At 32.8% G+C, this 15,699-nt stretch overlaps 1 protein-coding gene across 1 annotated transcript; it reads left to right on the forward strand.

The window, feature by feature from the left end:
• The first annotated feature begins 4,742 nt into the window (after positions 1-4,742).
• Positions 4,743-9,289, forward strand: LOC112775786 (E3 ubiquitin-protein ligase XBAT33). The gene is made up of 9 exons (XM_025819630.3): positions 4,743-5,081; positions 5,166-5,225; positions 5,620-5,691; positions 5,907-6,091; positions 6,517-6,677; positions 6,756-6,814; positions 6,896-7,086; positions 7,791-7,882; positions 8,190-9,289. The coding sequence occupies exons 1-9, from the start codon at positions 4,905-4,907 to the stop codon at positions 8,729-8,731; spliced, it is 1,539 nt and encodes a 512-aa protein (XP_025675415.1). The 5' UTR covers positions 4,743-4,904; the 3' UTR covers positions 8,732-9,289.
• Positions 9,290-15,699: the final 6,410 nt, after the last annotated feature.

The following is a 15,699-nucleotide window of genomic DNA, read 5'->3' on the forward strand; positions in this document are numbered from 1 at the left end:
TGACGTGAATACGCTTGCTGATTGTGATATGTTCCCTAATCCCTACAATACTACTATGGAAGACCTTTACTTTTGATCTTCCTTTCCCTAGGGAAAGGCTTATGTCACTCGGATGGGAAGGCATAAGGCTTGTTTGGTTTGCGAAGAACTAGTTTTTAATAGCAAGCAGAGAAGGTTGTTGGCGGTAAAGCAAGCAAACGTCTCATTTTATTCATTGGCTCGACACCAGCTTCATCCCAGTCGGATAACCGTCATTATGAAGATGGTTAGGGATGACAACGGGGTGAATTTTTGCTCTACCCGACCTCATCCCGTCGTACAACAATTCGTGTAGAATTTGCCCCGCTTCTATCCGCGGATTGTAAAATGTTGAACCATAACTTGTTTCTGCGGGTACCCGCCCCGTCCCTATAATTATTAAAATCTAATAAATAAAATAAAATTTCAAAATTTATATAACCATCATCATATACATAACATAAATTAAAGTAAAAATTTAAATATGATACAATATTATTAATCATTTACTAATTATTTTACATATATTTACCTATTATATATTAAAATTATATATATATACCGGGGCGGGTAGGGCGGGTATTACCTAAACCCGACCCCATCCCGCCCCTCCCAAGAACTCGTCCCGCTAAAAACCCGCCCTGGTACGAGGCGGGTAGGGGCGAGATGGGTACCGTGGGTTCGGGTGGTGCTGCCATCCTTAAAGATGGCGAACACCAAATCGGAGAGGAGAACTCACATGGACACCATGGACTCTTGTGGCCGCCGTTGCCGTCGGCCTTTCCGGCGAGTGCTACGACGAGGGCGAGGAGGATCAGGCTGCGACGTCGTTGAAGGCGGCGGCGACCATGGCGGTCTTGGGCTGCGCGATGGACGCAACGTACGCAAAGGGAGTGTCTTTGTCAGACGTTTTCGGACAGCTGGGTAGCGTCAGATTGCGTTCTAGGCGGCGAATGGTGGTGATTTTTGCAGTGTCAATTCCGAGAGAGTGGAAGAGATTGTCAAAAAGAAAGAAACTGCAGCACTTTCTTCGCACGCATAAAATAGAGGAATACGTAACTTCCCATAACTAAATTCTTATATTTTTAAAATTTAAAATTTAAAATTATTAACAGATTATAATTTTAATTTTATTTTATTATACACATTATACACTAAATCCAATATCTCCCCCTACTTTCTCCCATTCATAATATAAAAACCTTATATTGTGTCACTACTGAACTAACCCAAGAATATAATAATGCTTGAACAACTACTCTGCAAAGTTGAAAGAAAAGGTGTACACGGTTGATTATCTGATTACGCAAGGCATGAAAAGGACCATTATTACCAATTGAGTATCATTTAAATAAATCAATGATTATGTACCTGATTACCAGAGACTGTGGACTGACATGTTTGTTCATTTTGTGCATAAAGCCGAAAGAGAAAGATAGATGGCATGGCAACAAATTTTTATTATTTTTCCAATGCATAATATAAATAAGTAACACCATATTTTCTTGTAAGAATTAAGCCTGCGTTTGACAAGAAAATTGATACCGAAAGGCAGAAATTAAATTAAAGTTTTATATTATATTTGGTATAAAATGTATTGATTGAGTTATATTTTAGTATTATATTTAATTTAAAAAATTGAATGAAAATATTTTTAAAAGAATGTTATTAAAATTTTATTATCTATTTTTAAAAATTATAGTCTCGTCCTCATTTTTTATAACTACTGAAAGAATTGAAATTGAGTCTTGAAATTGAAATTTTAGTGATCATTAAACGTAATATTGAATTTAATTTTCAGTTTCAGTTCTAATTTCTAAAAACAAACTCTATCTAACAATTTTATTGGACGAGAAATAAATATGTGAGGACAACAAATTAAATTTAAACCAAAGGTACGAAAATAAATCTAGTACAATTTGCTAGAAGTAGCGAAAAGATTAAACAAAAGAAAAGTTTTCACGTGTACCAGGTATACTCATGTGTTTCAATAATTTTAGCTATTCATCTCAACCAAATACTGGGTTATAAGTAATTTGGATGGTCAGCAAATGTGTTGCTGAGACTGACACACAAATTAAAAGAAGCACGCGCCTTTGACTTGCATAACACCAACACCAGCTGCTCCTTTTTGTTTCCACTTTTCACTTTTCCTGCATTTGGAGTCTGTGAATATGTAGGACTATGCTTTTACCCATTTCAATTATTATATCTTTACTCAAAACATTGATACATCCTCATACACTAGTCTACACATTGCCCCTATTATTTATGAATCATTTCAAATACCTACTCTCTATACTGTAATCCGGGATATGGAAAAATTCACAGCTTTTAAATAAACTTGCTTAATGTTTCACGAATTCAAAGCATTGAGGTTAGGCTGGTTCCACTCATTTTCAGGAATTAATTATTGGTGATTGCTATGATGTTTAAAAATGTTTACCTAACTTACCAAAAAAGATTAAAAATTAATATTTAATTTTAAAAGTATAAAAATAAATAATTATTAAATATTTAAAAATTACTATAAAAAGTAAGTTAGGCAAAAATTAGACATTAAATTATAGGCACCATAGAATTTACCTTAATTATTTAACATTCAGCTATCTAATAATCGGGAGTGGATCTTCTCCTGTGAGAAAAAATTGGATGGTATCCAGTGTTCAATCTAACAATTCATTGCTCTCTCTCTCTTATTTATTTTTGATTCCGCTCATAGAATCAAAGGTGATAAATCACACTGTATTCTATCAATTATTAAAAAAACTGGAGAGGATCATTTTCCCTAATAATCCGGTGTCCACGTTGCCATTAATTAATATATATAAGCAATGTAATAATTAATTAAGCTTGCGGGCGAAGAAGATACATCATCGTCGCCAATAAATAATAGCTCAAATGGCATAGTCTCCCCATACTCAATTAAGAGGTTGTGGGTTTGAGTCTCCTATCTTTGGTAAAAAAAAAAAAATACATCATCGTCAATTCATCATGTTATTTCATAATCTGAATTAGCCACATGTAACCCTTTTCTAGAATCTTCAATAATTAGCTTCCAACTTTAATCCAAGAAACAAATCATAATTATTTTTTTATCCACAGGAGAGCCATATAGAGCTTCAACGATTCACGAACTATATTCCAGTTGCCAATAATAATATTCATATCCACGTAAAACGTATAATCACTCAAATCTTCTTAACATATCACAAGCCTTAACGTGAAATTATTGTAATGTAATCATAAACAGTGTAATGAGAAGTTACTGACAACCCAGATTAAATTAAAATTCCATAAAGCAAATTCCTTGATAAAATAATGTTATTCAAAGTAAATGTGTAACAAGAACAAATTGATCAAGTAGTACTCTCTTTTTTGTGATCTTAAATTCGCGCTTAGAAAAATAAAAATTATATTAGAAGATACTATTATGAATTTTGAATTGAATTAGTAAAGTTTTTTATAATACTGTTATAAAAATGTTAAAAGTTAAGTAAATTTTACAGAAAATATTTTAACGGAGTATTAATGCAAAATCCGGTTAATCTATTGTAATATGGAATATTAATATGTTATAGTAAATGAATCGCATATAAGTTTTTATGTTTTATATAAAATTATCATATTATCTATAACAACAATATAAAAAAAATATTTATCTTAGATCTATTTTATACTATCATAGAGAATAATATTTATATAAGAAATTTAGCATTAATTTCATAATTTTACATATTAAATTATCTAATTCTATAAAAAAATTAATACATAACAATAGTCTAAATTTTAATATTGCATATCCTATTTGAAAAAAAAATATTAAAAATTATTTATTATTTATCTATCTATCAATTTATTTATAATTAAAAAAAAAACAAATAATGATACAATGAACCCTTAACATATTAGATCACTTCTAATATTGTCACCTAAATATTTTAGTGAAATTATTATTTTATAATTTTTCTATGATTATATTACTTTTTAATCTTCTTAGATAGTATTATTTAACCTTATTTTTTAATATCTTTTAAATCTTTATTTTTATGTAGGTTATGCTATTCTCTGTGTCTTAATAATAATGTTATTTTTATTTAATAAATATAAATTAATTAATAAAATATAATTCATTCTTTTTTTTATTATCACTTATATTATATTTATTATATAAATTAATATTTACTTCACGTTTTTATTTTTATCTCTTTTTACATAATCTTATATCTATTTTTTTCTTTATCATTGTTAATATTTTGCACAATTATTTAAAAAAATTGACGGTTTTTTATTTTAGTTTACTAAATAATTTGCTCTCTGTATGTTGGACAATGAACTCTTAAAACACTAAAATATATAAAATTTTTACAATATTTTTAATTTTTGTTTGTTATTTTTTTATCTAATATTTATTAATTATATATTGTCTTTATTATCATTTATATATTATATTTTTAATATTATTTAATAATAATAATAATGCTAAAAAAGTATGGTGTCATGATCTATAAATATTATTTTTAATTATTAAAATATTATGTATTATATCTAATAATTTTATTCTTACACTATAATATTTAAATTTATTAGACATATGCGTTAAGTGATGGATTCTTTTAAACACTAGAATATATGTATCTTTATAATTTTATTTAAATTTAGTATTTATTTTTAATTTTTTTATTAAATAGTTTTAAATATAGTAAATTATGAGAGGGTAGCTAGCTTGGGTCTCTTGAGAAGTCCACGTCAGCATTTTAGAGGTTGATTGTGTTCACTTTCCTTTTGATATTATGATGAGATGATCACCGACCCATTCATTGCTTCAAAGATACAGATTTTGCCGTGTTTCTTGGATTTCTTCTCAGACGTTGACCTACCATTACATGGGCAACTCTTTTGGCTGCTCCGCCTCCGGCGAGAGGCTTGTCTCCGCCGCCAGGGACGGCGACCTTGTTGAGGCCAAGATGCTTCTCAACTGCAACCCTTGTCTTGCCAAGTACTCCACTTTCGGTGGCCTCAATTCCCCTCTCCATTTTGCTGCTGCCAAGGGCCACAACGAGGTCTCTCTCTCTCTCTCTCTCTCTCTCTCTCTCGTACTCAAAGTTTGAATATTTATCTGTCTTTCTCTGATGGGTTTCGGTTAGATTGTGGCATTGTTGCTTGAGAATGGAGCTGATGTGAATTCAAGGAATTATTGTGGCCAGGTAACACTTTCATAATCTCGGTCCTCTTTCTCTCTCGATTTGTTATGTTAATGTTAGTTTTGATAAGAAGGAAAGTTGCATCATATAATTACGAATGGGTGAGATTTATGTATCTAATTTCCATTTTCCAATATGGATAATTGGTCCAGCTATCCAACTCGAGAGTACGATTTATTCCGTGCGGCAAAACAATTGCTGCTTGTACGGAATAATGAATACTGTTTGTTTGCTACTAAGCTAACCGATCGACGGATCTGGTACCAATTTAAGCAGATTCCAGCTTCATAAATGGAAGCTTTATGAGTTTTTGTTTTTTGTTTCTGTTCTCATTTTGAGACATGTCTGTTGTTGTACTTATTTGGGACGTTGTTTCATTTGATCCCTTGATTTGAAGACGGCTTTGATGCAAGCTTGTAGATATGGCCATTGGGAAGTTGTACAGACGCTTCTGCTCTTCAGATGCAATGTAAGACTTGTTTACTTTCTCTTTATCCGAACTGTTTTCCAGTTTCGTCGTAATTCTATATTTACTATCCCATGGGAACTGTAGGTCATTCAGCTGCTGGTTTGAGAAACTACTTGCTAGTTTGTTTTAATTACTTGATTTCAAGTTTGTTTTGCTCTTTACATGGTATAAGTTCATTTTCGACTCTATGAAGACTATAGCCCATCCAATTACAGGTTATGAGAGCAGATTATCTCAGTGGGAGAACTGCTCTTCACTTTGCAGCTGTGAATGGGCATGTAAGATGTATTAGACTTGTTGTGGCCGACTTTGTTCCAAGTGCTCCATATGAGGCTGTACAGGCTCGCACACAGGTCGACAATGGCGATGCATCAAATGTGAAAGGCAAACATGAGCAAAGGTACCCCTTTCCCTTCCTTTATGTGATATTCAAAACATTTCTTTGAAGTTACTTAATATGTTATTTATTATGGTTAGCCAGTGGGATTGATTAACAGGTCAATATTTGGCTTCTGTTGTATGCTTACTCTATATTGTTCTTCCATACACTGTATAGTATTTGTACTTGGTACTTTGTGTAATGTTTTAAAATTTTCTCAATTGTCTTGCATACAGAACTAATGCCCAGTTAATTACTACATGATTGAGTTCAGGGAAAATTATTAATTGAAAAGCCATGCATAGTTTTATTCAGGATATTAAATGATGACATTGAGTTTTCATTTTGTGTTTTTTGCTGCAAAGAATGTCAAAGGCTTGGCTTTTCTGGAGAGTATTTATTTGTGGGTTATATTCTTGCAATTTATTTACTTCATTCCAGTGCAGTGCCCTGTCCAAGTTTGTGAATAAGACAGCTGATGGTGGTATCACTGCCCTTCATATGGCTGCATTGAATGGATATTTTGATTGTGTACAACTGCTACTTGATCTTAACGCAAATGTATCTGCTGTGACATTTCATTATGGAACATCAATGGATTTAATAGGTATGTCTATCGTTTAATAGTCTGAATATTTCTAAGGTGGTTTCCTCTTTCAAAAATAACTAATTGGATTTGATATAGGTGCTGGAAGCACACCATTGCATTATGCTGCTTGTGGGGGCAATTTAAAATGCTGTCAGGTTGCATTTTGTTTTTATGTTTAATATAGCTTCTGATCCTTTCCTTAAAATCTGGCAATAATGTTCGTTTTCCCCCACTAGATCCTCCTTGCAAGAGGTGCTAGCCGGATGGCTTTGAATTGCAATGGATGGCTTCCTCTTGATGTTGCTAGGATGTGGGGACGTCATTGGCTTGAGCCTTTGTTGTCACCCAGTTCTGATGCCACAATACCTACATTTCGTCATTCAAATTACTTGTCCTTGCCTCTTATGAGTGTGCTTAACATAGCCAGGTATTTTCCACTTGACTAGGCAAAACGTATTTAGATGATTTAAATGACAAAACAGCAAGAGAAACATGATAGGAACTTGTATGTTGAACTTAATTTGAGAATACTCAGGAGCAACTCATCTGCAGCCAACCAGATGTATGGAACGGTATATGAAGATTAGAACATTAACAAAAGAAAATGATAAAAATCAAAGACAAGATGTCTCTGTGCTCCCAATGGTTAAGGCCACTCCGCTATCTAAAATGATGTCCGAGGCTTTTTTTTCTCTCCTATTCCACCTCATTATTTCCTGACATCCCCCCTCCTACTTACATGCTAGATGTTGTCCCCTTCTACCAATATGCTTTCTTTTCTCCTTTAACTAAGTTCCTCTGGGTGCTCTCCCTATTCCCCCTTTCGTAAAATTTCAGTAATTTTCTTTTATCCCTTCACATTGCTCAACTCTCACCCTGATACCTGTCATTAGCATATCCTGTTCAAAATCTGAAAGTGAATCTGAGGAAGCTATGAAAGTAGGCATATTAAGAGGAAATTAATTTCTCCAGTCCTGCATATATATATGTTTACTACATAAGCCCCTCCTTTTTTATTTTGTAAACTTACACACAACATGCTTCTAATTATAAAACCAGCTATAGCTAAATCTAAGTTGCTGTTAGGCCTAACCTTAACATGGAACTAAAGTTGATTTCAAATAACTACAGAGAGTACGGGTTGCAATCATCTACAACCACCTCAGATGAGATTGACTTCTGTGCCGTCTGCCTAGAGAGGCCATGTTCAGTTGCTGCAGAAGGTAATGGATTATTTTATCTTTCAATATACTGTAGCACTTATAATGGCGATTCATATCCTAAAGTCTTGTAATTGTGCTGGGACTACTTTCATTTTATTGAAGTTTAAGTATTCACCGGGTAATTTTTTGTAAAGGGGGAGGATAAGACTGGTGGGGAGGGCATGTTAGTTATCTTCTCTTCCTCTGTCACTATATTTTATGCCCCATGTTCTTACTCACATTTTCAGGGTTATGAGTTTATGTCCTGCAAAATTCATTGAGCTTTATTGTCAGAGTTAAATTTAAACCCGGAGAATTTTACTTGCAGGATGTGGGCATGAGCTATGTGTAAGATGTGCACTCTATCTCTGCTCAACAATGAATGTTTCTTCTGAATCGCTCGGCCCTCCGGGCTCTATCCCTTGCCCACTCTGTAGACATGGAATTGTCTCTTTTGTTAAGTTACCAGGTTCCGTAGCAAAAGAGAATAAACTACACGTGTCTCTTGGGTTGTGTACCCCATGCATGCTACATCCACGTGACCTGGATCAGCCATCTCTTTCAGATACTCCAGAGATTCGAAGAAACTGTGTAGCTTCTGTTCCTTCAGAGATACTATGCCCTGTCACTTGTGGTCCATTTCCATCCATGACAATTCCTCTATGTACCTGCAATGATGGTCCATGTCCAACATTTGAACCCCGAGAAGCAGAAACACAGGATGGATCACCCCGTCACTCACATGCTTCTACGACAGACCAGGATAAAATGGAAGGGCCTAGACTTGATAAAACAACGTGTTCGAGCATGTTTTGGGGCAGGAGAAGTTGCAGCCGGGAGCACCAGTGCAATTCAGAAATAAATGCTTGACTCATATGGTGCTTATTTGATCATTCTTCTGTCCTGGATACCAGATAAGTTTTGGATCAAATGAAGAGTCCACAGCTTTCTTATTAACCAGCCTGCTTCAGATAGTGTTGTAAATCAGTGGATATATTTCAGCAAGAGAAAAGCTGACCATGCAGATATCTTTTGCTGCACAGGATGTTATGCTGGATGAGATGAGACATACAAACCTGGCATTTTGGCATCCTTGACCTTCTTGACGTCGTCCTGTTAAATGTAAGTGTGTGAAGTTAGTTTGAGTTTCATGAGATTGTTATTCTGATTTGTTGCAATCATATGAAAGCAAATGGTCTTTTTAAGAGGAAAAAGAATATCTTATGCTCTTTTAGCATGTGTGTTAGATTAGGGGCATCTGTATATTATGTTAGACATGAATTTTATAGGTTTACAGAGATCAAATTTGGGGAGTGAAGCGACTTGCTGATGCAATCATGCAAATTGATACCTTTTGTGGGATTTCCCTCTCTAACATTAAGATTTGCTGCTGAAATGTTAGTGTTAGTTCATGCTTGTTTTTGCCTACTTAGAAGTATCAAATTTGTGTGTGTGTGTGTGTGTTTTATTTTTCATGTATGTAGACTAATCTTCCTAGAAAGAGTTAAATTGTTACGGGGTGTGTTAATGTCACATTTTATAAACACAGGGAAATGTCAAGAAAAGTTACTGTTTTCATAAACCAAGAGATGTCATGCATAATATGACATATTTGAAGGAAATGATGTAATGAATTATCAAAAGTAATCACAATCGACAACAATAACTTTCAAAATGAAAGAATGTGATGCATTTCAAAACGACAATAAATAACAATAAAGGCTTGTCCTAATGGATGAATAAATGATGAGACGATGATTGCAGTGAAGTTTAATGATGAATGTGGACATATTGACATATATATTATCGGTAGCATTATAAAAGCTATAGTACTACAATCACAGCCAATTTCATAATATGATACCGCTACCATTGAATAATGTGAAAAAGTATATGCACATACATAACAGATGCAATGCAAGGTGTGGTGTATCATTAAATTATCGACAATGGTGCAGAGGTACTTTTGTTTGGAGTGGCACAGTCAAAATAGTACTACTAGGGATACCATTTTGCTCTTCGTTATACAAATAAGTGAAATAACTCTAGTTTGTCGTTTTCTAGTGTTAAAATAATTAATTATCCTATTTGAACTTTTTTTTCCATCTAAATTACACTAACTATATATTAATTTCTTTTATATGTTAATTAACGTTTCTTCAATTCATGTATAAATTCTTAACAGTAATGCGGCTCATTATGTTTGGAGTATAATCAAGCTTAGTCATTAATTAATGTTTTTCTTGAATAATAGAGATAGCAACTGTGAGTGAAGTGATAGTACTCATTTGTTATCTTCTCTGAATAAGCTGTCAGAATATCACACTGCCAACTGATTTTTTCTGAGAAAAAAAAAATGGCATGGTTTTAGAGAAGTGAACTCCAAACTAATAATCCCTTCAACAAATTCTCCACTTGAGTATAGATCCATCCATATCTTATCCATTGTTATTGTTATGATTCATGAAGGACGATGAATGATGAAGTTGAAGTCCCTGCACTTGCTCTAAAGTCTAAAAGATATCATAAATATATAGAAAACTACAAAACTATGAATAAGTTTAGCAAGAAATTAAAATAAAAATCTGAATACATCAATCATCAAGTGAAAAAATAGGATGGGAATCTCCTTTTTGATTTCTCTGTCTCTCTTGCCAATAATAATAAGCCATTGGTCACACCATCACAGCAGAGTCATATCACAATCTTTCTCAATAATATTCCAATTTTAGTCCAAGAATACTTGCATTTTCAAAATCCTCAATGATCCAACTGAGGAAACATTAAACATATTTTCTATTAAGCGTGCACGCTTCCAATGAATTTAAGGCCTCAACCCAAATCAGGACCCATATGATCCTAATAAGTAATAATATTATTCGTACATTACATCACCAAAGACATTATTAATTTGGTTTCTTTTGCCACTTTAGCTAACACATGTTGTAAGTGACGAATGCAAAGCATGATACATGGCTACTGTGTGTGTACAGTAGAGAGAAGTGTGAGTTGCATGTGGTTTGTAGATGCCTTCGTTGCCATGGATGACAGTGGTTCTGATTCTTTTGTTTTCCCTAGAAAATGTGCCACTAATAGGAACTCTGATCTGATCCTTTTTTCTCCTGTCAATGCAGTAATGGTAATTAATAAGAAGGGAAGAGGGGGTATTCAGTATTCTACTATTCTTATTCTATATAGCAACTACATAAGTTGCTCATACAAATTCAGGGTACCTTGTTTGCTAATTTTGAGTGTAAGGAGCTGAGCTTGCTTGCATAATGCATTTATCAATTCTTATCAACTTGTTCCAATTCCATTGCTTCCATATTCCTCTCTTGGATGCCTAGTTATTAGTTATCAAAACTCGAGCCATGACTTTTCATTTGAAAACTTTTAATGATCAACAAATAAGTTAGCATGATTTTATTTGTAATAAGATATATAGAACTGGAAGAAAGATGATAGTATGTGTTCCTAAATGTCCTTCCATTTCTATACATCCAAAGTAAAAGTACTTGATAATAATAACAAAGGTGACAACTTCCACTTTTATAAAAATGAGATGGTGTATGTAGTTGGCAACAAGAAGAAGGCCAGATATAGCTAGCAGATTCACATGCAGCTGTAAATTCAAATTGGGGTCCAGAAAAACAGTGAAGTCTTATCTCTATCTATCCTTAATTATGGCTTACAAGTAATTAAGGAAGTATTTGTTTTGAGGTACTGAGACAGAGACTGAGAAGATTGAGATTCAGTATTGTGTTTGTTAGTTCAGAGATTGGTACTAAAATTTCTTTCTCTGTCTCTCAAATTTCAGTATTTCAGTACCTCCAAAAAGTAGGGACACAGGGGACTTAAATCTTTAGAGATGGAGACTGAAACTTTAATAACATTTTATACTTAAAATACTTTCATTTTAATTAATTAATTTCAATTTTACCCTTTGTGCAAATTAAATTAGAGTTTCATTCTTGTTTCAATTCCTGTCTCCCATTTTGCACCAAATAAAATACTGAGATTTATTTCAATCCCTGACTCTTAGTCTCTGTCTCTCAGTTTCGGTCTTTCCGTCTCTGTCTCTTCACCAAATACTACTTAAGAGATCAACAATATACTATAGTGCTTAATTATAATAAATAACTCAACAGTTTGTAGTTATAGTTAATAACCAAAAAACCGGCTCTCTATAATGGGAAAGGACAAGTGAAAAACATGGTCAAGTAAGGAGATAATATATTAATGAGAGTAATTAGAGGAAACCAGCCACTTCACCTAACACATAATGTATGTGTTATTAGTTATTACACTAAATTTGTTTAAGGGTGAAAAATGAAAGTTGAGGTGAGACAATGAAAGGTGAGAGGTGAGAGTAGAAGGACAGGGATAAAAAGTGAGTATGGGATGGTGATGGGTCAAGATTGCAGGATGCATTGGTGATGGGAATGTTATGAACTTTATTTGTTTGATTCAGTACAAGAAAGAAACTACTTGGGTTCATATCTGGATTATGCTTATAACATAAATTAGATTGATAGCGATAGTTATTGGCCGTAAATGTTTTCCTGCTTGTCCTCTCTAACTCAATAAGGACCACCTATATATGTCGGTAATTTCATTATTTCAAATTAATGTGTTAATAAGGTAGTGTTTGGTGGAGAGATATAAATGGAAAGACTGAGACTGAGAGACAGAGATTAAAATAAATTTCACTATTCTGTTTGGTGTAAAGTGGGAGACAGAAATTGAAATAAGAATAAAATTATAATTTAATTTGTATAAAGGATAAATTTGAAATTAATTAATTAAAATGAAGGTATTTTAGGTATAAAATGTTATTAAAATTTTAGTCTCTATCTCTAAAAATTTTAGTCTTCCGTGTTCCACTTTTTGGAGGTACTGAAATACTAAAATTTTGGGGACAGAAACAGAAATTTTAGTACCAATCTCTGAACTAACAAACATAATATTGAGTCTCAATCTTTCAATCTCACCTCAAAACAAACGCTAAGTAAAAGTATAAGTAGATATGTCATAGTATGTATGTGTATTGTGTTGAGTCACAAGTCACAAAAGTCACGAGCAAAGGGTGAGTCTAGTTAGGGACCACGACCACTGGACATGGTACGGTATTAGCAATGAGTCAAGTCTAGATTTCAGATTTGGGCCTCATTTGTATAAATAAGCAAGGCTTTTTTGTTTAAACTTTAAACTCAATTATATATATCTGTCCTTTTCATAATGTAATAGCTGGAGCAAGAGAGAAACTCTATGCCTTCCTATACTCAACAAACATTTCTTCCAAAATTATAACGCTCGCAGGTTCAATTATTCATATTGAATAACAACTTAGACTTTTTTGAATTGACTATAGTTGGTAAATTAGGTGGCTGTTTTCATAAACCATATTTAGAACTTGTTTGGGTGAGCTTCTAAAAAAAGATCTTTTTTTGAGTTATCTTTTTTTAAAAGATCTTATGAAAAAGTAAAAGTAATTTTATGTTTAGGTATTTCATGCAAAAAGATCTTTTATCTATCAATTATGTTTGGATATAACGATATAAAAGTACTTTTTTGTTTATTTATTAGTTGAAAAACATCTTTTTTTTTAAAGAGAAAAAGATCTTTTAAAAAAAAGTAAATTACAGCTTTTCAAAAAAAATCATTTTTTTTTCTTGTGCTTTTACTTTTATTACTAAAAATTTACCAAACACGCTAAAAAATAAAAAAAATCTTTTTTCATTGAAAATTTTTTTTATTAAAATAATAGCAACCAAACAAATACTTACCAACATGGACTTGAGTAGTAGAGATACAAATTGCAAATTGGACAGTCAAATCAAAATTTAATGAGATAGTTATATTACATTGATGATTCATCATTTCATTATTTCACTCTGTAATTATGTTTACTTGTTGAAGCTCGCATGATTAATATTTTTAGTAAAAAATATTGACACTAAAAAGTCTTTTTCAAAAGTGCTTTCTAGTTTTATTCATTTTAGGGTGGCTAAAATAAAGTAAGATGAATTATAGGTAAATGATATGAATCACTAAACTCTAGAGCTAGAATGAGTGAATGTGTTCCAATATTCATGGGGCCCAAAAAAAAGGGGAGAGGGTAAAAGGGGAATAAGGGAAATGGTAGGAATGGAGGATGCAGGGCTTGAAAAGATTCCCAGGAATGGCATGCTTTCTGGGGAAGCGACAGCTCAGCCTGAGACAAAAGAACAATTTGGGTTTGATGCCCTAATCACTCTCATCTGCTGGGTCATTCACTCAAATCACTTGCCCTACACAAATAAGGTCAATTGCCCTTATAATGACGGACCCAACCCCACATGCATTCCAAACATTTTTCAATGCATATTCAAACAACAGTACTATAGTAGTAGTAGTATTTTGAACACTTCATTATAAGCCATGCCATGCTTCATCACATACCATTAAACATGCAACCAACTTGTTCAAGTTTTGAATACGATTGACGCAAGTTTAAGAATTAAAAAAGAAAAAGAAGCACAAAGTTGGATAGCACGCTGAACCTAGAGCCGAGCTAAGCTATTATTAGTAGCCAACTAATTATGTGTTCATATGCTATCACCTATCGCCGCTATTGCATTTAATTAAATAATATATAAATATAATCATCATATTAGCAAGAGATGATCACCCTAAGGAGTAAGGAACAATGGAATTCATGTATGCTGCATAGATAAACCCATTATTGTATCACATGCTAATGTATATATTTTATAAAATGCAGTACATACACTGTAAGGTATTTTTGTTATATTTTCAATCTATCCGTACTCGGTAGTACAATATTTTTTTTTTCCAGTTACACCTTATTAGTATGATTAATTATATAATTAGATGACTGAAAATTTTAACATTATTGAAAGTAGAAAGTTTGCTTTTTACCTTTATATTATTTCCTTGTCGTGTTCTGTTTATGCACCATCTCAAGCCCAACACTCTCAACAGCCAAATCCGTACAAATAATATATCTCAATTAAATATCTGCTGATATTTTTTTTTATTATATTTCATGGTTCATTCAATAACGACAAGAAAATCTAACACCACTAAACTACATAAAAATGTGTAATAGTATTAGTACGTACTAAGTAAAGTAACATATTTCATGAAAAAGAAACAAATAATAGAGAGAATTGAAATTGATGGCCAAGCCATGCAAATGTGGAAAGAAACAAAAAATACTTTGATGCGAAAAGGTCAAAACAGAAGCGAGTGTTGTATTATATTTGTATATAATAATTTAAGGGAAAGTTCCAATCCTTAATTATATATTTGTAAACTTTCTTTAATTTAACGCAAATGATAACTATAGCCGTGCAATGTGCACATCCCACAGGCCCCTAGCTAATCCTACTGCTGCTATTCTAAAATCTAAATAATCAATCATTAAGAAAAGAAAAAGAAAAAGAAAAAGAAAAAAAGATGATCATAAACAAAAGAGAAATTCTCCACATACAAGTGTTTTTTTATACAAGCCTTTACAAGTCATTTATATTAACGCGCGCTTCGAATCGTTATTGCACGTTTTCACTGCACGTTCTTCTTTTTTTTGCTGCACGTTCTTCTTCCTCTTCCTCTTATTCTTCTTCTTTTCTTTCGCTTTTTGCCTTCTCTTTCTCCTTCTTCATTTACGTGCTTTTCTCTCTGTTTTCTTTCTTCGTTATTCTCAACTTCCATTGTTTTTTGATATCAAGCTCTGAAATCATTTTTGAAGAAGAAGAAGAAGCAGCAGAAGATAAGGAGGAGAAAGAGAAAGAGTTCTGAATTATGCATAAGGTGTACTTCAACGAATTTTGGGT

Source organism: Arachis hypogaea, chromosome 19 (assembly GCF_003086295.3).
Source record: "Arachis hypogaea cultivar Tifrunner chromosome 19, arahy.Tifrunner.gnm2.J5K5, whole genome shotgun sequence".
Lineage (NCBI taxonomy): Eukaryota > Viridiplantae > Streptophyta > Magnoliopsida > Fabales > Fabaceae > Arachis > Arachis hypogaea.